At 44.1% G+C, this 26,509-nt stretch overlaps 1 protein-coding gene across 8 annotated transcripts in view; it reads left to right on the top strand.

Moving 5' to 3' along the window:
• Positions 1 to 26,509, top strand: part of TPCN1 (two pore segment channel 1) — a 68,605-nt gene that overhangs the window by 22,621 nt on the left and 19,475 nt on the right. For 5 of the 8 annotated variants that reach the window (XM_029571841.1, XM_029571840.1, XM_029571839.1 and 2 more), the window contains 19 exons: positions 3,927 to 4,042; positions 5,168 to 5,344; positions 8,681 to 8,794; positions 8,978 to 9,108; positions 10,867 to 10,955; positions 11,424 to 11,458; positions 11,589 to 11,647; positions 13,004 to 13,103; positions 13,525 to 13,641; positions 17,117 to 17,241; positions 18,076 to 18,124; positions 18,383 to 18,446; positions 20,143 to 20,187; positions 21,389 to 21,445; positions 21,571 to 21,624; positions 23,050 to 23,122; positions 24,011 to 24,118; positions 24,520 to 24,591; positions 25,593 to 25,682. In XM_029571841.1, coding sequence (XP_029427701.1) covers positions 3,927 to 4,042; positions 5,168 to 5,344; positions 8,681 to 8,794; positions 8,978 to 9,108; positions 10,867 to 10,955; positions 11,424 to 11,458; positions 11,589 to 11,647; positions 13,004 to 13,103; positions 13,525 to 13,641; positions 17,117 to 17,241; positions 18,076 to 18,124; positions 18,383 to 18,446; positions 20,143 to 20,187; positions 21,389 to 21,445; positions 21,571 to 21,624; positions 23,050 to 23,122; positions 24,011 to 24,118; positions 24,520 to 24,591; positions 25,593 to 25,682 — 1,675 coding nt within the window. The remainder of the gene's footprint in view (positions 1 to 3,926; positions 4,043 to 5,167; positions 5,345 to 8,680; positions 8,795 to 8,977; positions 9,109 to 10,866; positions 10,956 to 11,423; positions 11,459 to 11,588; positions 11,648 to 13,003; positions 13,104 to 13,524; positions 13,642 to 17,116; positions 17,242 to 18,075; positions 18,125 to 18,382; positions 18,447 to 20,142; positions 20,188 to 21,388; positions 21,446 to 21,570; positions 21,625 to 23,049; positions 23,123 to 24,010; positions 24,119 to 24,519; positions 24,592 to 25,592; positions 25,683 to 26,509) is intronic. The other 3 variants (XM_029571845.1, XM_029571844.1, XM_029571846.1) reach the window with 1 other exon arrangement.

Raw genomic sequence — 26,509 nt, 5'->3', positions numbered from 1 at the left:
GCAGGAAGAAGGGCTTTACATAGAAATGACGGCAGAAGAAGACCAAATGGCCCATCCAATCTGCCCAGCAAGCTCTTATTTTTCTCATACTTATCTGTTACTCTTGGCTCTTATTGGTAACGTTTGGTTCTAATTTCCTCCCCCCCCCCCCCCCCTGCCATTGATGCAGAGAGCAGTGCTGGAGCTGCATCAAAGTAAAATATCCAGCTTAATTGGTTAGGGGTAGTAACCGCCGCAATAAGCAAGCTACTCCCACTCCTATTTGTTTACCCATCCTGTGCAATTCAGTCCTTGTTGGTTGTTGTCTGAATATAAATCCTCTTTTCTTCATTCCCCCTGCAGTTGAAGCAGTGAGCTGCGTTGGCTATGTATTCCAAGTGAAGTATCAGGCTTAATTGATTCAGGGTAGTAACCACCGTAGTAAGCAAATTACTCCCACTCCTATTTGTTTACCCAGCCTGTGCAATTCAGACCTTGTTGGTTGTTGTCTGAATATACATCCTCTTTTCTTCATTCCTCCTGCCATTTAGATTCATTAGGAACTAGAGAGCTTTTTAGGAAGAGGGGAGCCTATTCCAGCAGCTTGGGCTCCACCAAGATTTACCCCTAGGGGTATTCTGCACACGCAAACTTTAAAATTCTGTGCACAAAAGCTTAAAACTTTACATGCTTTATATTGGTCAAAATAACAGGAAATACCTGACAGTCTTTTAATTTAAAATGAAATACAGAAAAAGTTATTACTTAAAGATGCAGAGTTTTAAAAATATTTTTAACAGAATTTCCCTAGAAGTACACTGTAAGTGTCCCTTCCACCCTCTCAACCTACTCCACCGGCCAGTCTCCTTTATTTTGCCTTCTCAGTCCCAACTCCTCCAGTATCTCTCCCCTTCCACTCTATCTCCATTCCCAGAGTTTGACTCCTCTCTCTGTACTGCCCCTCATACAGGCTCCTTCTGGCACACAAACACACATCATACATATATGCGTTCACACGCACACAGGCTCCCTCTCCCTTGTGCACATACACACACCCTCATACAGGCTCTCTCGCACGCACACATCCACACAGGTTCACTTTCTCTCTCTCGCATACACCCTCACACAAGCTACATCTCTCGCTCACTCTTACACTCTCTCTCTCTGTCTTGCATACTGGCTGTCATAGACTCCTTCTCTTTCTCACACACACCTTCACAGAGGCTCCCTCTTTCACACACACCAGCTTCCAACGCCTATACATATATACACTCCTTCACAAACTCCTCACCTAGGCTCCCTCTCTCTGGCATACACATCCATGCACCCTCTCACATGCTTTCTCACACATATACACACATGCACAGACTCACTCTCACAGGGGGGCCTGCTCTGTTTTTGCCGTGAGCAGGGCCTTCACTATTTTTGCCACGAGCAGGATGGGCTCCGCTTGCGGTCGCTGGGGCCCTCTCCCATCTTCACTGCGAGTGGGATGGGCTCCGCTCACTGCCAGGGCCTGCATCATCTTTGCTGCAAGCAGGATAGGCTCTACTTGAAACCGCCGGGACCTGCACCATATTTACATGAGCAGGATGGGCTTCGCTTGCAGCTGCCAGGGCCTGCACTATCTTCGCAGCGAGCGAAATGGGGTCCCACTCGTGGCACCTCGGGGCCTACTCCAAATTCTGCCTAGAAAATGGAAATTCTGCACAGGAGGAGAATTCTGCGCACGTTCCTCAGTAGCGCAGAATTCCCCCCAGAGTAAAAACTGAACCCTGCTGCTGGCACTTTGAAACTAGATTATGGGGAAAGCAGATAAGTCATTCAGGAGCAGGTGGTTTGTAGCAGGGTATCCACAAAGAATACCATTAAATGAAGGGGAATTAGAGTGTCCTGACAGTTAAGATGTTTACAAAAAAAAAAAAGAATTCTAGATTACCTGAATCAGTTGCTAGTAAGTGGGCAAAAGAATGAATTTAGTTGCTTGCATGCAAATGCTAGAAGTTAAAAGAAAAAAAAAATAAGATGGGAGCGTTAAGTATATGACAATATGAAGATAGTGGAGAAAAGACAAACAATGGGACACACTAATACCAGAGCAGGTAGAAGTGGGGTTGGGCTGGTAATATATGGTGTAGACTCCATGGAGTCGAGCAGGATTCGGATTTTACAGGACGCTAACTGCACTCTGCAATTTCTATGGATAAAAATGCCGTGGTTGATGGGAAAGAGTTATAGCAGTGGAGGTTTACTAGTGTCTTCCTGTCCGGGCTAGTAAACCATTGGATATGATGACCCCCAGATCCTGCTCTTCTTTTGTTCTTGGAAGAATTTCACCTATACTGTACCGCTCCCTTGTTTTTTTACAATCTAAATACATAACTGCATTTTTTTTTTTTTTTAGCATTAAATCTTAGCTGCCGGTCCCTAGACCATTCCTCGAGCTTTACTAGATCCCTCCTCATATTTTGCACACCTTCCTGTATTTCTTCCCTGTTGCAGATTTTGGTATCGTCCATAAAAAGGCAATCCTTCCGCAGTGTTGCTCATGAAAATGTTAAAGTACCAGTAGTAACGCCCCTCCCCTTCTCAGAGTGAACTCCATTTACCACTACTCTGTCACCTCCCACTCAACCAGTTTCTAACCCAGTCAGTCACTCAGGGCCCATACCAAGGGCACTCAATTTATTTATAAGTTGCCTACATGGAACCATACAAAAGGCCTAACTGAAGTCCAAGTCCACTGCATCTAGCACTCTCCCCTGATCTAGGTCTCTGGTCACCCAATCAAAGAAATTGATCAGATTCATCTGACCAGACCTACCTCTGGTAAAACCCCCATCCTGCCTCCGATCTTGCAATGCCTTGGATTGTAGGAGCTGCACTGTCCTCTGTTTTAGCAGCAGCTCTGCTCATTTGCTTGCCACAGAGGTCAGACTAAGCAGTCTGTACTTCTCAGCTTCCTCTTTCCACTTTTTTGTGAATAGGAGTCACATCCGCCCAGAGCCGGTGCAAGGGTATTAGGCACCATAACCAAAACTTACAGCCCCCCTCCCCCCCCACTCATACTCTCCCCACACACATTTTAAAATTTTGCATTTATTATACATTTTCCATGCAAAAGAACTTTCAAAGTACAGTGTTCTGAGATAAAAATATCATTTACAACATGTTATATTTCCATGCACTGCTGTGGTGCCAACCAGAAAACCCTGCGGAAAAGTAAATAAGACCCTTGGAATTGGTAATAGGCCTATTGTAATGCGTATTTGGTATGGGCTTGGCCCTCAAAGCCATGAGTAAATCAAATTACAAGTTTAATGTAGTAAATTTCCCATACCAAGACAGCACTAACTGCTGGCTCTCAATACATTTATTTAGACATTTTATATACCCGTCATAACCATATATAGATCTCAACGGTTTACAAAGTGCTCACACAGACACACACAATGAAATAGTGTGCAGTGGAGGACTGTGCATACGTATTTATGCACAAAAAGGGCAATAAAAGACTGTGTATATGTACATGCACACGCGAACATATATGTACACACTGAAGCAGTCCTGCACTGACTACCATTTCGAAACATGTCCTGGTGGTGTCAAGCAGCAGGTTAAATGCCGATGCCCTTAACATCTGGTAAGTACAGCATAATATGTCTGTGGCTATATATGTATGCTTTCAAGATACGCACAGTGTGTTACATGCAATATCAAAAGTAAAACTACTGACTCTCTGAGCAGGTCGGCTTAGTGAAAAGTGGCGTCTCGTATTGAAAGTTCTACTGCTAATGTTGCTGGTGTAGATCAGGGTAATTTCTTGCTCATCAAGTAATCCTATAGACAAATGCTAAACTCTTGCTCCTCCTCAAGTCTTTTGTATTTTTGGGCTCTTGTAGATATAATAAAACGTCCCTTTGTTTACTCTTCCTCTTGCACCACAGATGGCCAGAGCTGTGATGGTACCAGCGAGGTCTCTATGCAGAGTCCAGCAGCGGGGAACCATCGCTTGCAGCAAAGCTGGGACATAAACTATCAGGAGGCGGCAATCTACCTCCAGGTGAGTCTTGGGGGCCCAAGAGTGGTGTGTCTTTTTTTTTTTTTTTTCTTTCTTTCTTTTGTCATAAAAAAGTAATGCAGAGAATGGCAAAAATGCTGAAAGACACAACTGAATAACCGCTGAATTTGGTGGCCATTGTTGCCACCTTTTTCAGCCCCAAGTTCCAAGGCTGTTTCTCCATGCGTCATTCTCTTTTTATTATGTCACAGTCTGGTCTGATGCAGAGAAAATTCTAAGCCGTGTGGTCAGGGTTTCAAAAATCCATTCAGGTGAGCGGATTTTCACAGCAGGCAAGATGGCTCTGGGGAGCAGGAGGCAGTGATGTCTTTGGGCTCCAGTAGAGAGGAGCTGCCTTTGCCCTGAACCTGGGGCTGAGAGAAGGAGAGAGAGGGCTGAAAAGGAGAATTGGGGGGGGGGGGGGGGGGGGGGAGGGGCGTGAGGAGGAAGGTGGAGTGGGGTAGAAGAGACAGAACAGCACCTGGGTGGAGGAAAGAGAAGACTTCCCTGGATTCAGGTGGCATGTGTGCACTTTCCAGAGAAGAAACCTCCTCCTGCCGACCTTTCCCCACCAAAACAAATTATTGGGGGGATGTAGTACATGACAAATGTGTTCTCTCTGCTTCTGATTATTTATAACCTGATATCGATGGACACAGAGCTGTGGATCTGTAGGCACTGTAGAAAGACCTGTGAAGTACATAAAACAATTTACAGCAAAAAGACAAACTAGGCCAGTGGATTGCAACGCCCCCCCAGAATGACTCACAGTGAAAGCATGGTCTTAAACGCTAACGTGATCTGGTGGCGTTTGAGTAATTGATCTCGCAGCTGAATGGGCTGCCGGAAAGGTGAGTGAAATGGACTTTGAAAAATCCCTTGTATGCTTCCAGCTGGGGTGAAGCAGTAGAGTTGGATCCCTGCTGAGCGGCTTCCTGTTGAGCTGCTGCTGGGTCTCTCTTTGGGAGGTTTTCAGATTTTCTGTTTTCTAAAACCCAAACAAGTGTCCTTTTAGGGTCCTGCCCAACCATCCCGTGATTCTTCACATGACCACCGATATACGCGCTCAGCTTAAGAGATCTGTGTTGTGTCATGGTGATGTAATTAAGAACGATCTCTTTGTTGCAGGAGGGAGAAAATAATGATAAGTTCTTCACTCACCCCAAGGATGCCAAAGCGCTGGCAGCTTACCTCTTTGTGCACAATCATATTTTTTACCTGATGGAGTTGATGACGGGCCTTCTCCTCCTCCTGCTGTCGCTGTGCGAGGCCCCTGCGGTGCCCAAACTGCAACTCGACATTTACGTACGTGTGAACCAGAAACGGGAAGGGCAATGCCGTTGCTCTCTACTGATGCCAAAAAATTCCAGTGTTTGCCTCTTTGCCATTCGTTTCCATCACGATGAACGAATAAAGCAGAAATCTAACTTTAGTAGGGAGACTTTGCTGCGCACACAGCAACTGATAATCCAGGGGTAGGCAACTCTGGTCCTGGAGTGCAGCAAGCAGATGTGGTTTGCAGGATGGCCACAATGAACATGCTTGAGAGAGATTGACATGCCCTGCCTCTGTTATGTGCAAATAAGACCATAAGAGATGCCCCGCTAGATCAGACCAAGGTCCATCGAGCCCAGCATTCTGTCTGACCGTAGCCAGTCCAGGTCACAAGTACCCGGCAGATCCCCCGTAGCTGATCTGTTTCTTGCGTCTCACTCCCAGGGATAAGCGCTGGCTTTCCCAAGTCTGCCTGACTGTTTCTGGAGTTTTCCTTCAGGAACTTGTCCAATCCTCTTTTGATCCCTGCCGCATTAGTTGCCATGACCAAATCCTCTGGCAGCAGATTTGTTTTAAATCTGCCGGTTGCTAGTTTCATGGAGTGTCCCCCTCATCCTAGTGTTTGAAAGGGTAAATATTTGTTCCCTATTACCTATTCTACCCCATTCATGATTTAATAAATTTCAGTTGTATCCCTTCTGTTGATTGTTTTCCCATGTTAACGAGCCCTAATCTGTTTAACCTTTCCATCCTCTCTTTTTGTTGCCTTTCTCTGTACTTTTTCTGTGTCTGTGCCTTTTTTGAGATGGGGTGACCAGAACTCCGCACAATACTTAGTGTGGTCGCACCATGGATCTATATAAAGATATTCTGATATTCTTAGTTTTGCTCTGTACCTTTCCAGAGAATATCTAACATTTTATTTGCCTTTTCTAACCGCTGCATACTGCACCGAAGATTTCAAGGTATTGTCGACAAGGACTCTGAGGTTCGTTTCCTAGGTGGTGACTCCTGACATGGAACTCAGCATCGTGGACCTACAGTTGGGATTATTTTTCCCTAGGTGCATTACTTTGTACTTGTCCACGTTAAATTGCATCTGTTATCTAGAAACCCAGTCTCCTAACCTCACAAGGTCCTTGTGCAATTCTTCACAATCCACTGCCATTTTAACGACTCAACAGTTTTGTGTCATCTGCAAATTTGGTCACGTCACTCGTCGTTCCTTTCTCCGGATTATTTGTAAATATACTAATTAGCACAGGTCCCAATACAGGCCTCTGGACAGTCTACTAATGACCTTTCTCCTTTTGGAATACTGACCATTTAGTTATACCCTGTTTCCTGTCTTTTATCCAGTTATCAGACCATAACAGGACATGGTCTTTGATCCCATGACCTTCCAATTTCCTGAGGAGTCTGTCATGAGGGACTTTGGCAAATGCCTTCTGAAAATCCAAATACACTAAATCAACCATCTCACCTTCTTCTCTGTTTATTTACACCCTCAAACAAATCTAGTAAATAGGTAAGATAAGATTTCCCTTTGCAAAAACCATGTGTACTCTTCCCCCCCCCCCCCAAAAAAAAAAAAAACTACGACTATTTATGTGGTCAGTAATTTTGTTTTCAAGAATAGCTTTGACCATTTTGCCTGGCACTGACAGGCTCACCAGTCTATAGTTTCCCAAGTCACTCCTGGAGCCCTTTTTAAGAACTGGCGTCACATTGGCCCACCCTCCAGTCTTCTGGAACTGTGGCTGTTTTAAATAAGCTGCAAATCACCAGAAAGGAGTCTGCAGTTTCATTTCTGAGATCCTTCAGAACTCTGGGGAGAATACCATCTGAGCCTAATGTTTTGTTATTCTTTAGTCTATCCGAATTATTACCTCCTCCAGTTTCACAGTGATTTCATCTGATTGCTCAGTCATCACCATCTATGTTATGCATGTTCATTGTGAATATCCTGAAAACCAGATCTTTTTGTGGCGCTCGAGGACCAGTATTGCTTACCCCTGTATCATTTAGGGATTGTGGCAAAGATCTCATCTCTTTAGTTGCTTTCCTTATCTTCCATGTGATGTCTGAGAGTTCTCCTGAAACCCTATGACATCATATCGGGAGTACAGTCTGAAGCTTTAGGCACTGCTGGGTTTTGCTCACCAACCTGTGCAATGACTAAAATATAAAGGAGGAGGATGGAGGTGGTATTTTAACAAGTTTATGAAGGTTTTAAGATGCAAACTTTAAAAACTATACAGTCCCAGTCTTGGCCAGTGTTAAAATGCAGGCTTTTGGGGCTATTAAAGTTAAAACCTTCATTAACTTAGTAAAGGTATTGCTTCTCTCCTTCAGTTTGGATTTTTTTAAAGCACACTTTAAAATATATATATCATACCAGGTAAAAAATCATGCTTATGCTTATTTTTCTTTGCTATTGGAACTCATTTTCACATATGAAGCAAACTGAGTGCTAAATGCTAGTACTCTTAAAAGTACTCTAACCTAAAATTAGCTATGCAGGGGGGAAATGCAATTTTGGGTTGGCCAGGGCTAGGGATTCTGATGAAGGTGGGAAAAAAAAAAGTGTTCCCCGTTACATATTGGCAGGATTTAAAGGCCATGATTGCAGGGTTCCTAAAAGATCTTTGGTGCATGGCCTCTGACCCAGGACCATCACTGCAATGCCTAGGCTAAGTGAGTTGGCAGGACATATAAAGAAGGGGAGAAAAATAAACCTAATGGTTATGAGCAAAGAGAGGGTGAAGTGCAAATAGTTTTTGTGGTTTTGCCCTGCCCATGCTTTCTTCTCTGTTCCCTTTTTAATAGGTGGGTACTGGGATTCCTGCCTTTCTGTACTTCATTAACTGCAGATCCCTCGCCGGTCTTTCATTTCTGCTTATAGCACTGATTTATGTTGAGAGAATGGTAGGCTTAAGGCAGGGGTGGGCAATTCCAGTCCTCTAGGGCCACAAACCTGTCGAGGTTTTAGGATATCCTAATGAATATGCATGACATAGATTTGCATACAACTGAGGCAGAGTGCATGCAAATCTCTCTCATGCATATTCATTAGGGATATCCTGAAAACCAGACTGGTTTGTGGCCCTCGAGGACCGGAACTGCCCACCCCTGGCTTAAGGTATTACAGAATAGGAAGATGTCATGGCAAAGAAGGGCCCTAGGCAAGAGACTAGAACCTGGGGAGAAAAAGTGGTAGCATTAATGAGAGCAACAGGCTGTGGGGGAAAGTATGTGGAAGGTGAGGGAGCCTTGAGTTATAGGTGGGTAAAGCTTTGAATGCTTTGCAAGCCAGTGAATATGGGAGTGTTTGTAATAGTATCATGTTTGTAATCTGCTTTTCAGGTCCATGCAACTCTGGAGCTATTGGCCTTGGCAGTGGTGGTCTTTGAGCTGGGTATGAAGATGAGATGGCTAGGCTGCTGGACCTTTATCAGACACAGAAGGACCATGGGCAAGGTATGCTACCTTGTTCCTGTCTCCTCCTCACTGGGTGACAACAAAGGGAATAGCAAAGGTGCAATACTTGATTTTTCACTCTGATTGAGCATAGTGGCTTAAATATACTTGCTTTTTATTGATTAGTTTGGGGGAGTGAGTTGGCATTAGTAATTTTCAGTTTTCCTTTCTGTCTGTTGACAGACGCTTGTACTGTTGGTGCAGTTCGTAGAAGCCATAGTAGTATTGGTGCGCCAGACCTCACATGTCCGAGTGACACGAGCATTGCGTCCTATTTTCCTTGTGGACTGTCATTACAGCAAAGCTGTCAGAAGGTGAGGACTGGTTACTTGTGCAGTAAAGGAGGGTTGTGTAAGGAGGGAACCTGTATCAGTTGGATTATATACATGCAAAGCTTGTTCAGTCAAAGACGGTTGCATATGATGGGCTGATGGTTTCTTGTAACACAAACTAGTAAGAGTTTCTATATGCCATAAATGAATGCTTCATGGAGCAGCTGGTCCTCAAACAGATAAGGGGGGGTGGATACAACACAGGATCTGGTGTGAGAGGTAACTGTGGTGGGGCCACTAGGCAGCAGTGATCATAATGTAAACAAATTTAACAAATCACTGAAGAGAGGACACTAAGGAAAACTACTGCAATAGCTTTTAACTTTATAAAGGGATACTGATAAAATGAGGAAATTCTAGAAAGGTTTGCATGCTGCATGGATAGTGTTTAAAAACACTTATCTTGGAAGCCCAGATTAAATATATTCCATGCATTAAAAAAAGTAGAAAGAAGATTAGAACACTGCCAGCATGGTTAAATGGTGAGATGAAAGAGGCTATTAAAGCCAAAAGGATGTCTTTCAAAACTGAAAGATGGGATCCAAATGAAGAAAGGTCTATAAACTTTGACATAAGTTTTCCGCATCGGGGCTTCATCCAGTGATGTCACCCCATCTGTGAGGACTAGCATCCTGCTGACCTCGGAGAATACCTGTTACAGGTAAGCAACTCTGCATTCTTTGGGGTTGGCCACTGTTAGAAATGGGATGCTGGGTTTGATGAGCTTTGGTGTGACCCAGTATGGCATTTCTTATGTTAAAAGATGGTCTCATGAGTATCTCTGCAGCTTTGACCTCTGGTCTGGTATTAAGGATTCTGCATAGTTTATACATGGGACTGGAAAGCAGCATGCTACTAATACATGAGTGGTGTGGAACAAGTACTAGGACTAGGGGATCCTCCATGAAACTAACTGGTAGCAGATTTAAAACAAATTATAAGAACATAATTTTGCATTTACCGTACAATTAAACTGTAGAATTTGCTCTAGAGAATGTGGTCAGGGCTGGTAGTATAGCTGAGTTTAAATAGGTTTGGATAGGTTAATTAGCAACATTACCGGTGTTTTACCCATTGGTACCTAATTGGGTGTTTGTTGGTCCTCTTTTTTTTGGGGGGGGGGGATCTCTCTTCTGGGAGCGAGGGAGGGGATCTCTCTTCTGGGAGCGAGTAATAAGGAATGGATTTTCCCAGTAGGATCTGGCAGGTTCTTCCAAGAGACCCTGATTGGCTACTCTGAGACAGGATGCTGGTCTTGATGGACCATTGGTCTGATCCAGCATGGGAATTATCTGTTTTTTGGTCTACAGACAAGTGTTTAGTTAATGGTCTGTTGGCACAGCAGTAGTAAGCTTGCCATGTAAGTGAGATTGGTTTAGAAGTGGCCTTAAAACTCTCAACCCAGAGCTGGTAACAAATAGATAAGGAGGCTACTTTAAAGTGTATGTCTTATGTTCTTGCAGATAGGTCCTGATGTGGTTTTGAGACTCTGTGGATGTGCTATCCTGCCTAGGCAGTTATTGAGCTGCCCTTTATAAACATGATCACTGAGTAGAGTTGATGTTACTTGTAGAAGGATTTGCATCCTGACTACAGGTAAGATTCTGGCGTAATGTGGGGATCTGTACATAATGGGTCAACGGGGCTGATCTGCAGTAGCCGTAGGGTTCCAATTGCCAACTCTTCTGTTGCAGAACCTTGCAGTTTGAAATTATGATGGCCTTTCTTCTCCTTTTAAAGGAACCTGCGACAGATCTTCCAGTCTCTTCCGCCTTTCATTGACATCCTCCTCCTGCTCCTCTTCTTCATGGTCATTTTTGCCATTTTAGGTAAGTAGTCTGAGCAGAGGTGCTGCTCCAGAGCTGAGAGTGAGAGCCACTTTTGACTGCAGTGGTGTGCTGGTTAACAGCTGTAGGAATACAATATAGGCACAAAGCATGTTGAAGAAATTGCTGGCCACTTAAACCCCTCTGATTCTCCATTATACAGAGCAGTGCTTCCCAACTCTCTCTGTTGTGCTGGGTTGGATCCACCACTTGGGCTCATATAATCCACTGGAGGATTATTGGAAAGGTTAAGTCTGGTCACTATTGATTCTACTTGAATTTTAATTGACAGCTCCTAGAAAAAAGGCTTCGTATGCCTGTGACAGACTGCTGAGCCCCTTTCATTCTCACGGCACCTTTCTGATGGCCCTCCTGGAGGAACCAAGATTTGTAGACAGTTATTTTCATTCATAGGAAAAGAATTCTGTTTGCTTATTGTGTTTGTGGATTTTTTTTTCTCTCTTCCTGTAGGTTTTTATCTGTTTTCTCCAAATCCTGCAGATCCTGTAAGTAAATCTTTAGACGTGTGATCTTTCAGTTCCTGTTGGAGAAACTGTAAAAAGGAAATATGTGCCGGAAATATATGTTCTCCTTTTTGTGACCACCTGCTAATTTTCTGCTTTCTTTCTCTTGCAGTATTTTAATACCTTAGAAAACAGCCTCGTGAGCCTGTTTGTTCTCCTAACCACTGCAAAGTAAGTCCTCGCCTTTCTCAGGCAGGATGGAGGTGCTCCTCTCTTTCCTTTTCTGCTCTCCTCCCTTCAAGAGCTCTCCTCTTCCCACTTGCAGACTCTCTCATCGTAGAACTGGTGGGATCCTGCAGGAAGAGGCTTGATCCCCCCATGGGCTTCTCCTCAGCAAGATTGCACTTTTATAGTGATAAAGCAGATGATGGCAGAAAAAGACCAATTGGTCCATCCAGTCTGCCAGGTTATTTCTGTCCACTCCTGTACGGATAAATGTCGGCTATCAGCCATAGAGTACGGGCGCTTATAAGACATCACTCTCTATCAGGAAAGGTTTAGGTTTTTTGGCTGTCTGTCTTAGCACTCCACCACCTCGGGTAGATGAGCACACAAGGACCCCTGTTTAGTTTATCCCAGTACCTCTCCCTTCCCGTATGGACTTGTAGTTCTGAATTTCTGTAGAAACTGCTGGGCTCTTAAGTCCTATACATGCAGCAAAGCCTGTCCTGAGATCCTGAAACCAAGAGAAACAGAGCAGGAGGTAGCCCCAGACCATGAAAAGACAAATTATGTAGTACTGCCTGTCTTGCACTGCAGAGAGATCATTTCACTAAAGAATGTTTGTTTCTCAATTAACACACACAAATAGACAGTATAAAAGAAAAAAGAAAAGTCTATAGAACTCAAGACAAAATTAATTTTTTTTTATTCTTAGCTGTGACTCACCCACAAAGTTGAAAAACTTCAGCACCAAGTTTGCTTGCATACTTGTATACAGTATAGTAAGACCATGTTTTCATATTATGATACTGCTAAAAGTTGGGACGGAAGCAGAGTAAGAGAATTAAAAGGGATTGAGGCACAGAAGGCCCTAATGTTTGCTTACATGGAATCTTACAGGTGTTAAAATTTCTCTGTCTATTAAGAGATCTCTGCTTAATATGCTTCAGTGTTTCCTGGGAGGTAGTTACGCCCACGTGACCATCTCTAACATTTAAGCGTTCACTGTTTGATTGTGATTGACCTGCAATTCTGCAGGTCCCTAGGAGCAGCTGTGTGGGCAAGAATCTCACAGATATCATCATACATGGCATTTGAGCCAGTCAGACCCCAGTGTGTATTTTATGTCATCTCTATTGCTCCTGATGGCTCCTAGAGGAGCCGTTTAAAGAATTTAACAGACGTAAAGGCTAACAAACTGTACTAGAGAATTTAAGAAATAATAATAATGCCGCAGTTATAAAGAATGTTACGCAGGCAGTGGAGAGTGGCATTCTCCTTTTGCTCCATACTGTCAGCGTTCTGTAGTCTCCTGCTGACTCGTGCACACTGCCTCATGGTGGTTGGAATGCTTTCTCTTGCTAGTTACCCCGACGTGATGATGCCTTCCTATTCTCGGAATCCCTGGTCTTGTGTCTTCTTTATCGTTTACCTCTCCATTGAGCTCTACTTCATAATGAACCTGGTAAGTCTTTGTACGCTCGAATCTTACCTTCAGTCCAAGAAAATTCCAAATTGGCAGCATCTCACCCCCACCCAATACCCAGCTAATTAGGACAAAGTCCTTCCCATCCCAGCTCTCGTCAGCTGCCCTTGGCTGATTCCTCCACCCCCCCCCCCCCCCCCCCCGACTGTGCCCACATCTTCCCTTCACCCATCCCCAGTTGATTAATGGACATAGACAATGCTGTCTCCTCCCTTTTTGCCACGAGTTGAGTGAACGATTTTAGTGGGGGAGAGAAAAGGCGTAGGAGTCTTCTGACCCCCAGGGTAGATTTATCGTGCAGTCAGTACTCCAGCTCAGGGCAGGTTTGCCGTCCAGTCTGCCGGTTTCCTCTCTCGTGACATGTCTGACTTTCTGCCCTCTCACTGCTTCTGTCTTCCAGCTCCTAGCTGTGGTATTTGACACTTTCAACGACATTGAGAAAAAGAAATTCAAGTCTCTACTGCTACACAAGCGCACAGCAATACAGCACACCTACCGTCTCCTGGTTAGCAAACAGGTACTGCTGACATTTCACCTGTGCGTGCCCTGTGCATCTGTGTGCGTACCCGCTGGTGCAGCACACCTGAGGTATCCATGTCAGCGGATGAGCACAGCTGACATTTCACCTGCATGTTAACTTGGTAAATGTTCGTGCATGCAAAACTGAGATTGATTGTATTGGATGAAGCCACATATTTATTGTACAGCCAGACCTTTCCACATAAAACTACTAATGTACCTCTATCCTAGTCTTCTACCCCACTACTGAGACCCTGACACTGCTCTACCAGTGCCCCTCAGTCCTGCTTGCAGTTCCTCCCTCCATCACTGAGACCCCCCACACACTGCTCTTCCAGAGCACCTCAGCCTCCCCTGCAGATCCCTTACTCTAAAACTGTCTTATGCCAGCATAGGTGGCTTTTTTAAAAATTATTTTATAGTTTTTAAACAAAATATTCAAGATAGAACTTTTGAAACAAAATAGCATGGAAATTACAATTTACAAAAAGAAACTTCGAAACAACAACCAAATATAAATCCCCAGTCAAATGGTAAGTCTGCAGTAAGAGCAGAAGAAACAGAAATAAAACAATTACCAATATCAAAAAGAATAAACACAAAATGTAATACATGAGGTTCATTAATGAAGGAACAGAAATAATACCTCTCCAGACTTGAGTCCTGGACAAATTTAGGGTCCCAGACAGTACAGACTCCTACTGTAGAAATTTTATTAAAACCCTCTAATTGAGCCAATTCAGAAAAAAATATAAAATTTTCCTGGATGGATGGATCTCTTGACATTTATAAGGAGTGCCTCAGGAAAACCAGGTCCCAATCTGAGCTGTTGCATGGTAGAGATCTGGAAATTAATGCATTTTGCAGGATAAAATTCAGCATCTCTGAAAAAAGGCAGAACAGCTAATTTTGGTCAGGAGGACCTTGTGAGACTGGAAGATTGGGCTTCCAAATGGCAGATGAAATTTTAATGTGGACAAGTGCAAGGTGATGCATATAGGGAAAAATAACCCATTCTGTAGTTACATGATAGGTTCTATCTTAGGAGTTGTTGTTTTATTTGTATACCGTCAATCTGGTAGAACAATCTTGGCTGTTCTCAGTGGTTAACCATATAGGAAAGAGAGTTAAGTGTTATAGAGGATAATACATTTAAATCAGCTCAGTGTGCTGTGGCAATCAAAAAAGCAAACAATGTTAAGAATTATTAGGAAGGGAATGGCAAATAAAATGGTGGATGTCATAATGCCTCTGTATCGCTCCATGGTGAGACCGCATCTTGAATACTGTTTGCAATTCTGGTTGCTGCATCTCTAAAAAGATAGAGTTGCATTGGAGAAAAGGGTGTCCAAAATAAGGGGCATGGGACAGCTCCCCTATGAAGAAAGGCTAAAGAGGTTAGGACTGTTCAGCTTGGCGAAGAGACGGCTGAGGAGGGATATTATAGAGGCCCACATAATCATGAAAGGATTTGAACAGGTAAATGTAAATTGGTTATTTACTCTCTCAGATAATGGAAGGATTAGGGGGCACGCCATGAAGTTAGCAAGTAGCTCATTTAAAACAAATCAAAGAAAATTTTTTCACTCAGTGCATAGTTAAGCTCTGGAATTCATTGCCAGAGGATGTGGTTAAAGCAGTTAGTGTAACTGGGTTTAAAAAAGGTTTGGATAATTCCTCGAGGAGAAGTCCATAAACTGCTATTAATCGGTAAGCAACAGTAGCTTGAGATCTATCTAATGTTTGGGTACTTGCCAGGTACTTGTGTCTTGGATTGGCCACTGTTGGAAACAGGATACTGGGCTTGATGGACCCTTGGTCTGACCCAGTATGGTAACTTCTTATGTTCTTCTGTAGATTCCAAAGCATAAGTCGCCAATAAGGCAGCTCTCCCCTGAACAAGTGTCTTGCTCAAGTTCTTAAGTTCAGTGATTGCCCTGAGCCTCCAAAGGACCAAACTGATCTTTCTCTTTGGGGCAAGGGAGAACATAAATGGAAGTAGAGTTTCCTTTGGAATGTTGACATCTTCCAGTAATTCTGTCTGGAAGCACCCAAAGGGAGCATATTTTTCATTACCGGGAACATAGCAACCCAGTTAATGCAGCAGCTAAAGACCAAAATGGTCCAGCTAGTTTCATCTGCAAGTTGCTTAGGGTCATAACTGCCGCTATGTGCAGGTTATCCCCGTGCCTTCTGATAAGGGTACTAAATTATGGGCCAGGTATTTAGTTAGCCAATGAGCAGACAAGGTGTCAGCATGAAAGTTAAAGCTTTTACCTACAGAAGGGGTGTAGAGGGGAGAGAAAATTATCCCACTAAAGTTAGCTGGATAACATTTTTATTCAGGACATTCAGTGGGACATTTATCCGGCAATCTTTTGAATAAGGTTTAAACCTACCAGCCTGGTCTGGCCTTGTGTGGCTGGATAACCTGCAACTTAACCAGATATCTTCAAAAGCTATCCAGTTAAGTGACACTATTGCCTTAAAACCAAAAAGGCTTTGAGTGGGCTTCCTGACCCCATTCGAGCCCTCCACCCACACACACACACTTTTAACTTTCATAAACAACATCTCCTTCTCCATCTTCCTCCCACACAGCTTATACTTCCAGTGCTGCTGCCAGAGCCACGCTGGAAACGCCCAGGATCGCAGCATACTGTATCTCCCCTCCCCCCCCTCCTTTTCCCAGGACTGCAGCTCCTGTGCTCACTGCTGCAGGAGCATCTGGTTCTGAGTGTCCAAACCTGCAACCCCCCCCCCTGTGCTTGGACTCTCTGTCCCTGGTGGGGGTGGAGCTCACCCCGACGGCTGGACTTAGTGTTGGTGATATCTGTGCCACTTCTCCAGATAAAAAGCAGTGGTGGCGTTAGGGGTGCTTGGACTTAATGGTGCCTCACCAGATCCTGGAGATGCTGCCACATGGTTAGCCACCAAATTCGGGTCATTGCCTATCATAATGACAAAAACACTTATGGGGCTCTAAACAGACATGCTCAGTGCTGGGTCCTCCTTCCTCATACCCATGATATACAGGCACATTCAAGGGTCACAAAGCTCCAAGAGGAGTGTCTCATAGGTGTGCCGTTGCAACCACTATCTTGGGACCCACACTGGTGTGAATTTGTGATGTGAAGAGGCGTGCACAGGAAATCTAAAACACATGGGTGAATTTTGCTTGGGATTTGAATTGAGTTCCTCCTAAAAAGTAAATGAATTCCAGTGTATTAATCTACAGGGGTGTCTAGCTCACCACAAAGATCTTATTGTAGTTTTAAAGGGACTGAACACACGGATCGGAGCAAGTTTGGTGCGACGGTGTGTTTTTAGTATGAAGATGAAAAACATTGATCTCTTACACTGGAATCCAGTTCCGTAGCTGCTCTTTTCATATCCTTTCCCCTCTTTGTTTCCGCCCTAGCCCTTGAATTCTGTGGCTGTCTCTTGCATGCTAACTCCCTTTCTCTTTCTAGAAACCTACTGGAATCTCCTACAGGCACTTTGAAGGGCTGATGCGGTTTTATAAGCCCCGCATGTCTGCCAAGGAACGGTACCTCACGTTCAAAGCTCTGAATCAAAGCAATACGCCGTTACTGAGGTAAGGCACTTTTGCCATCCGACACTGCCTCATGCGAATGCTCTGCTGAAGAACTGACAGCTCGTTGTAGCTGCAGTCAGGGACTGGAAATGTGTCCAGACATGGGTGGTGGTGGTGGTATGTAAAATGGTGCATCTGTGCAAGGCCAGGATTTTGGCACTGTCATGTTCTCTTGCGTGAGTCCATAGGAATTAACCTTCCTAGTGGGGCAGGGCCGGCCTCTCCCTAGGGATGATTTACGTTAAAAGTGAGCCTGAATGCTAGGCTGGTCCAGGGCACCCACAAAATGAATCTTAAAGCTTAGAGTGGGGCTGGGTTCGAGATCCGATTAGGAATGGGGGAGATCCTGAATTTTGAAACCTGTATAGGTTTGCTGCTGTTTTATTTTTTTCTTTAAAACGAGAGAGCCCAAGTGTGTCTGTCCCCTAGGATCTATATTTGTAGGGCACTATTGAACGGAGCGGTGAGCAGGAAGTTACCAGGATATTCAATAGGACCTCTCCTGCTAAGTTTCTCTGGGTAACTCTCTAGGACAGTGCTTTGTCAAACTGGACTCCCCGGGGGTAAGTTTAGCTGAGGAGCGCTCTATGCCAGCGCTGGCGGGCTAAAGGTCATCTACACTCCAGGAGTGCCCCCACCCTCCTCCTCCTCCTTAACCTGGTCGGTGGGCTGGGAAACTTGAAATCTCGGGAGTCTGTCTAACTCAGGTTCCTTGGACAGGCCCTGTTCATATCGACCACTTGGTGGGCTCTAAAGATTAGTTTAAATGTGGATGAACGAGTCTCTTCAGTGTGGCTCGGTATCTTGATGGAATTCCTGTTTTCTTTCCGACAGGCTGAAGGAGTTTTACAATTTCTACGAAGTTGTTGGGTTAAAATGGAAGGTAAGCACCGAGTGGTCCTCAGTGAGGTCAGAGGCAGCAAAAAGACGGACTTGGGGGGGAGAGGGGGAAGACGAAAAAACGACACTGGCTTAGAGAAGAAAGGGCAGAAGCTAGAAACTGTGACCAATGACGAGTGAGTGAAGAACGCAGAAACGGGGGGAGGGGAGCGTGCGGGTCAGAACCAGAGAATGGGAGTTTCCTTGGCTCTCAGCTGCCGGTTGTAACTGTGGACATCTCTCACTGTCTCCTCTTGCCCAGGCCAGGCGCAGTCACGAACACTGGTTTGACGAGCTTTCACGCACGGCGTTCCTCATCTTCAAAGGTAACGGTCTCGCAGTAGGGCTCCGCACTAAGGGGGGCTGCTGGCGAGTTGCAGCACTGCTGGAGGGGGAGGGGGCTTTCTTAGGTGGTCTGTACCCCTAGGATGGCGATTTGTAGCAGAAGCCGTGGAAGGAGGAGGACTCTGAACGCAGCTTTTGACACGTTGACGCCTGTTTGATTAGAGGGAGAAACTTGGCAGCCCATGTAAGGTATAAAGCGCCTGCAGACTTTAGTCCGAATGTTCGCAGTGGTCTTGGGTCTCAGTCTGCTTTGAAAATCCCCAGGTTGTGCCGGGGACACGCAGGGGTCATTTTCTGTGTCTATATTCATACGCTTGCTTTTGAAAATATGAAAGTACCCACGTAAATGCTTTTCCCCGCCCCCAGCTCTGCACCCCCTTCCCTCTCGAGCGAGTGCGGGGGAAACGTACATCTAAAATTGTGTGTTTTGTGCACATTTTTCCCTACACACACCCCCTGGTAGATTTTTCAAAAGGTGATATCTGCACCTAAATCTTTCTAAAACGTCCCTGCTAAATGCCGTTCTTATGGTAATTGAAAAATGCTTCTTCTAAGAGGAAGTAGCAAATGATTGCATTACTCTGTATATCAGTAACTCACAGAAAGACCACACCACCCATCCACATCTCCTGCTCACCTTTATAGTCCCCCCTCGGACACCCCATGTGCTTGTCTGTCCTCTCTTACATTCTGGCTCTGGCCATGCATCCACCACACTCTCTCTGTAAAGAAATATTTCCCAAGATTACTCCTCAGTCTGCCCCCTTTCATCCTCATCCCATGACCCCTTGTTCCAGAGTCTACTTTCCATTAAAAGAGGCCCTGCCTCCTGTGCACAGAAGCCTTTGAGATATGTGAATGTCTCTATCATATCTTCCCATCTCGCCTTTCCTCCAGGGTATACATGTTTAGCTCTTTAAGTCTGTCCCCATATGCTTTAGAACCAAGACCACTGATCATTTTAGTAGCCCCCTCTGGTCCAGCCCTATTCAGTTTATATTCTTTTGAAGGTGTACAGTTCTGGAGACTGCACCTTCAAAAGGATACAAACCAAGCAGTCCAGAGGGTGGCTACTAAAATGGACAACGGCCTTCATCATAAAGCATCCTCCTCACTGTTTCTTTTTCTAGAGGTACAGTAAGGTTTTCTGCTGACATATGAACAGGGGAGGATTGGCCTATCGGGGGATCGGGCATCCTCCGGTGGGCCGATTGCTCCAGTCCCGTGGTCTGCCGTGCGCGGCCATGACAGAGCCGCGCTCGGCAGACCACGTGACGTGTCCTGGGCCGGCCTGGGTGGCGAATACCCGGGCCGGTCCGACATCGTGAGTCCGCCGCTGCATATGAAAGTAGCACCCTCTAAACTTTCTGAAAAATATTTACACTGGGATTTGTGCCATATGGTTTGGGTATCCAGGTCTCTTCATTGTTTGTTCAGGATTTTTTCCAGTTTTCATAAGAACGCAGCACTATACCAATGTCAGACGTAGAATTAAACTTGTCAGATTTATTTTTAACATTTCTGAGTTGGTCATGTGATCTCCAAAGCACCAATAAGAAATTATATTTATATATAATCTCCCTCTTGATAAGTAGATCTATATCCAGAGGAAGGCATAAGTTGTATGTTTCTGAAATGGCACTGTAAATGCTTTTTGATCTGTCCCATCTTGAACAGGCATTAACATTCTGGTGACGTCCCGAGTATTTCAGTACGCCATATGTAAGTGGAAACTTCCCCTGCACCCATTTTCTGTCCTTGCGTTTCTCTTAAGACATTGTGTGTGTGTGTTGGCAGTTTTTAAGATCCACAGTGGCTGTCTGAGATTTTCCCTTTTACAATAATAATAATAAAAAAAAATACATTCAAATACTAATAAGTACTTGGGAGTTATTTTTCCATAAAAACATTTTTTAAAAAGTGCTCTTGGGGTTATAAATAAATTCATTATTAGCAGTGTGCTTGGTGTTGTAATTTTTAAGATTGATTGATTGATTTATTTATTTATTTATTAAAGGCTTTTATATACAGACTTTCTTGATACAAATCAAATCAACTCTGTTTAAATCGAACAAAGCAGTAACTATAACCAACCAATCAACAAGAGATAAATTAAAGTAGCATAAAGTTACATAATAACAAGGAAGCCATAACTGGGAGTAGGAAGAAAAGGAGGGGGAACAAGATAAAAGTACTAAATACAATGGAGAATGGGAGGGAGGCAAGGAGCCAACCTCATAATGACTTGTGAGCGTGATTAGCGTTTGTTTATTTACATAAGTGATGAAACAGTTCTAGGTCGTTTGTTTATTTACATAGTGATGAAACAGATCTATCATAACATCATAACATCATGTCATAACAGATCTGTCATAACAGATCTATCATAAGATCTGTCATGTCTTATGTTTTCTAATGTTCTTAAGATTGTGGTTCACAGCATTGCATTTTCTTCCTTCCACCTTCCCCTCTTCTCCCCCAACATAAAAAAAAAAAAAGATTCAATATTTAATATGAATATAAATGAACTGAAAGTTTGTTTTGGGGTTTGTTTTATTTTATTACTTCTGGAGTAGTAACTTTGGCATCCCCTCTCTCAAACCCATGCAACATTTCTGGCTTCAGCACTGTCCCATATAATGTGTGTGGATTTGTGGAAGGCACGTGTGTGCACATCGCACATGAGGGAACATTTAGTATTGGCAATATCGCCGGGCTGCAGAGGTATTGGGAGATGCCTTGTCCAAGCTCATGCAACGCATGTGCCAGAGTTGTAGTTACTACCCAGGAGTTCCTGATTTCTGATCCAGTACTTCACTATTTTCTCAACTCATTGAGCAAGGGAAGTGTCTGTCATTTGACCCCTGGTGCCTTTTAGGGCACAGCCCTCCATTTTGATAGTGTTTTATGCAATTCTTTTCAGATGTAGTGGTGGCAGTAAATGGAATCTGGATCCTCGTGGAGACCTTCTTGTTGCAAGGTAAACCACAACCTGTGTTGATTTAGACCAGCTCTCCACTGGGGGTCCTTAGACTTTTCTAGATACCTCACAGGGTATTAAAAATGTTCTTATTGCTGCTTTTACTGTTTCCTTGTCTGTTACAGGAGGAAACATAATCTCCCAAAATGTTCCTTGGAATTACATTGTGTTCCTCACAAGTAAGTCTGTCTGTGCTATAGTTGCTATGGAAAAGGAGAAGCTACCAGTGTTCCCACTATAGAAACCAGTCTAACCAGGAGGGTAACCACCATTTGTACAAAACGTCTATAGACAGTCTGACATTGGGGAGATCCCTCATTCAACTAACATTTCTTTAGCAACTAGGGGCAGAATCATAGCACAAACAGTGGTACTATCTGAAATTGTCTATTTTGTATGACTCTTGGTAACCTCCTTGGTCAGCTCGATATGCAGCATTGGCTAACATACTGTAATAAGGTCAGGTTGGAACGCTGAGGAGCCATCCTATGGCTAAGCTCACAGTCATTTTTGGGTGAAGCGAGTTCCTGGTTCTCTTTCTTTTCCCAGCACCACTGACTACTGATTTGTATAAAAGAAACTTGCTTCTTCACACTTGGCCTTTTCCTACATGACCCTTCAGTTAGGATGTCACTAGAAAGACTGGAGAAATAACTGAGACGAGTTCATTGTCCAAGACTTGCTAAGTACTTTCCCAAGGTGCTTTGCTGTGTAACAGCTGTAATAAATCTTAGCAAGGTGACTCCTATCCAATATGGTATTAAAATGGAGCAAAGACCCAACCTGTAGTGAGCGCACTGATAAAGTTGTGACTACCCTCGGCCTAAGGCGAATGCTGGTGGTAGAGAGAGTGCACAAGCAAAGAGAGGCCATGGTGAACCTTTTTCGTGGACCAGATGCAGAAGGAAACGGACTGCAAAATGTAATGGAAAAGATGAATAGTGATGCATGCAGTCATGTGAACTTCAGAGGATCAGTTGAGGATGTATCTTGGCTTAAGAATAACATGTGGGTTCCTGTTGTGGCATTTGCAAAATCAACTCATGAGACAACACTAGCGCCTCAACAGATAAGGTGTCAGAGTGTGATTGAGAGGTTCTATTACGTATACAAATGTGCAGTAATCAACAATGGGAACAGAAACTGAAAATGAGATCAGATGTATAGGATTTTGTTAAAAAGTATTAGGTTCTTTGTAGGTTGTGATACCTTTTCATTGGATCAGTGTAAGACTAACCGAAAGGAGATGCTGCACATGAACTTTAGAGACGACACGGAACCTTTCTGCAGAGGAGACTCAGAAGGGACTCTTGTGCTTTTCAAAGCCCGTGTACTCTAGGTTATTCTATTATTGATCCAGCGAATGGTTTCATGCTCTCCAAAGAATCCTGTTTCCTACATGATTAGTGTGGCTGCTAGAACGCCGAACTGGCCACATTTTACCGGGGCACATCGGGACTTCTTTAGCTTGGCCACAGGAATGCTCCGTACCGATTCTCTTGCTTTTTATTAGGTTTCTATTGGTCCCCACTAAGGGGTTTTTCATAAGCACCTGTACAACTATTGTGTCCATCCTCAGGGATTCATGTTCTTGTCTTTCACAGTCTATGGGGTGGAGGTGCTACTGAAAGTCACTGGCTTGGGACCCTTGAAGTATTTCACTTCTGGATGGAACCTGTAAGTGCACAACTGGGAACAGCATAAGCGGGAGAAAAGGGGAAAGTGGAAATAGCTAGAATTAGAAAGTTCTTCCCAGTTCCTAGTCGTAAATATTAGATTGGATTCATTGACTTGACGATATTCGGAACTTCAGTGCCGTTATGACTTTTTGGGTATTGAGGGAACTTCTTTGGCTCAGTGCTGTGTAATTCTAGATCTGCTAAAATGAAAAGCTTCTTTCCATTGCTCACACAGAAGTCTTGCGTGCCACAGTGGAAAGGAGGCAGTAGAACGAGGGGTCATGAGATGAGGTTGAAAGGGGGTAGGTTCAGGAGTAATCTTAAATATTTCTTTTCAGAGAGGATGGTGGATATATGACATAGCCTCTGAGTGGAAGTGGTGGAGACAAAAACAGTATCTGAATTCAAGAGAACATGGGATAAATACAAGGGGCCATGCAGTCTTTTTTTTTTTCTGCCATCATGTTTCTTTGTTTCTAAGTGCACTAATTGCAGCAGAAGTGCTAGAAGAATTGTTATCCCAGACTTGAAATACCATGGGGGTGCTGCAGGTCTGGACTGGGGTGCACTAAGTAGAATGCTGTGGGCTCAGTAGCTGGGGAGGTTGCCAGTGTGTGTGGCAAATCAGTGAGTATTGCAGCTGCTTCTTGGCAAGGCTTGCGTGAGAGTTTAGTATTGGATTGGAGGGGTTAGTTACTCTGGAAGAGCCACGTGGAAGTTCAGTGCCGGGAGACTGCTACAGAAAGAACGGAGTCAGAACTGCAAGCTTCTCCCGACTCTGACCCAGCAGCTGTTGTCTCGCTGTCAGGAAATCACCCAGAAATGTTACCATGGCATGCTGTGACCTGTTAATCAGATCTTGGTCCCCTTTCTTCCTGTCTTCCAGCTTTGACTTCTCAGTCACCGTGTTTGCATTTCTGGGCCTGATGGCTCTGGCCTTTAACATGGAGCCGTTCTACTTTATTGTAGTCCTGCGGCCACTCCAGCTGCTCAGGTGAGAAAACAAGATGACACCCTGAGAGGTTGGGGCAGGAGGAAAGATGTGACCTCTTATTTGGTCCTCCATCTACCAAAATCAGCGTTGTGATCAGATGTCGTCTTTCTGATGGTTAATGAGTGACCAGTATCTTATTTATTTATTTAGCGGTATTTATGAATCACTTTACAGATTAAAAATTGCCCAAAGCGATGAATAGGATAAAACAAGCCAAACAATACAAAACATTCCATTATAGTAGCTAATCACACACACTTTCAAAAAAGCGTTGAGGTAAATAATATTCACAGTAAGTATGTATTGGTGCCACAGTTGTAGATGTAGCAAGAAAATCAAATATTAAATAAGAGGAGAGGGAAATTGTATATAAAACCGGGCTTACTTTCCTTCTCTTTAAGGCTATTCAAATTGAAACAACGCTACAGGAATGTCCTGGACACCATGTTCGAGTTGCTTCCCAGGATGGCCAGGTATGTGATAGCCCTTCACAAGCATTATTTGAGCCTTATTCCTTCCGGATGCATCTCCTCAAACTATTTCCCCTTCTCTTTTGTCCCTCTATTTTTTTTCCCTTCTCAATCCTTCCCACACACCTTTGTCTTGTTTTTTATGGGTAGGGGAGGTCCTATAAATATGAAATCCATATGAAAATAGATTTAAGTTTAGCTGCCCTTAGTTTTGTTGCTGCTGTTTTCTTCCCCTCCCCCACCCCCCCCTCAGCCTAGGAAGGCTAAACATGTCCCAGGGTGGGAGCCTTTCTTAGCTTTTCAGTGGCCCAGTCCTTGTTTCACAGCTTCCACTGCAGAAGTGGCAGGTGGGCTGATACTGCCGGAGTCCTCCCTGACTTCACGTGGATTGCCAGGGCTGCAAAACTCTTGCTATCTACAATGGGACATGTAGTGGTAATATTTAACGGGCCAGGCAATAATGGGGTACTGCGGCCCAGATCCACCACATGTTGTGACCTTCAGAATTTTGCCAACCTAGGCACAGGCTTAGTAGGGTCAGTGCAGAGATCCTGGTCTGGATCCATGAGAACTGTACATAAGATGGGTCTAGGAGGCCATCCACACACACACAGGACACCCTGTAGCAATATGACTGGCTGAAAGTCTATTTCGTTTGACAGTACGGGATTGGAAATGTAGCGGGTAGAATGCTAGACTACCCCCTTGTTCAAGATTGCAGCTGGGACTCATCGGTTACAGCAGTTCCTCCCTTAGTGAAAAGAGAGGTTAATGGTTGCTCCATCTCTTTCCCACTGTATTTTGAGAATGGTCCATGTCCTGGAGCTCAGAAACCACTTCCATGCCTCCATGGAAAGATAACACCTGCTTTGTAGCCACTCCTGTGATTTTATCAGCCACTTTGCCAATTTCTTAAAATATGAGTAAAGAATATTAGTCGTATGTTTTCAATCTGTGTGATAATTTTTGCCTAATAACTGTTTCCTCTCTCTCTTCCCTCCCAGTTTGGGCCTAACACTTCTCATCTTCTACTATTCCTTTTCCATCTTCGGCATGGAGTTCTTCTCGGGGGTTGTTTTCCCAAACTGCTGCAAGTGAGTGTTGCAAGCCCCTTATGTCTCTTTCCCAGCCCCAGACCTCTTGCTACCACAAGGGTAGATTTTAAAAAATTGCGCGATCGTGTACTTTTGTTCGCGCATCAGGCGCAAACAAAAGTACGCTGGATTTTATAAGATACGCGCGTAGCTTATAAAATCCGGGGTCGGCGCATGCAAGGGGGTGCACATTTGTGCAAACTGCGCACGCCGAGCCCAGCGCACGCTGCCTGGTCGCTCCGATTTTGGAGCGGCCTATGCAAAATAGGCGCGCCGGTGCGCGAGGGCCCTGCGCGCGTAAATCCGGCCGGATTTACGCGCGCAGGGCATTTAAAATCCACCCCACAGTGTTTGGGCTAATATTAAAAAAAAATAAATACCAAGCTGATTCCAGTTCATCTTATTTTTTTTTTTTTTTTTTAAAGAATTCCATGACTGTCATGAGTTTGTGTTTCACAGTAGGGGAGGCAAGGTTTGCACCTCAAAATGAATTGGCAGAAAATAGGGCTAAAAAGAATGTTCACCGAATCAAGATCTCTTGGTCTCAGAGCTTTAGCAACTTACATGCACAAATATATTGTAAGAAAGTTAATAACGTACTGGGAGCAGGAGATTAAGAGAATATTGCTTGTTGTGTGTTCTAAGCTGTTGTTGTGTTATACAAGATATTGTATGTACCTAGTGTTCATGTCCCAGAGAGCTTAAAATCTAAGTTTAAGCACACAAGAGGGTAGATGTCTTGCTCAAGGTGAAAACAAGCAATACAGAGAAGATTGACTGAACTTTCTTGATTCACAGCCCTGTGTTCTAACCAAGTCACTGCTCTA

Source organism: Rhinatrema bivittatum, chromosome 11, assembly GCF_901001135.1.
Source record: "Rhinatrema bivittatum chromosome 11, aRhiBiv1.1, whole genome shotgun sequence".
Taxonomy (NCBI): Eukaryota; Metazoa; Chordata; class Amphibia; order Gymnophiona; family Rhinatrematidae; genus Rhinatrema; species Rhinatrema bivittatum.
The sequence above is the reverse complement of the archived record's forward strand: the minus strand, read 5'-3'. Positions and strand labels throughout refer to the sequence as shown.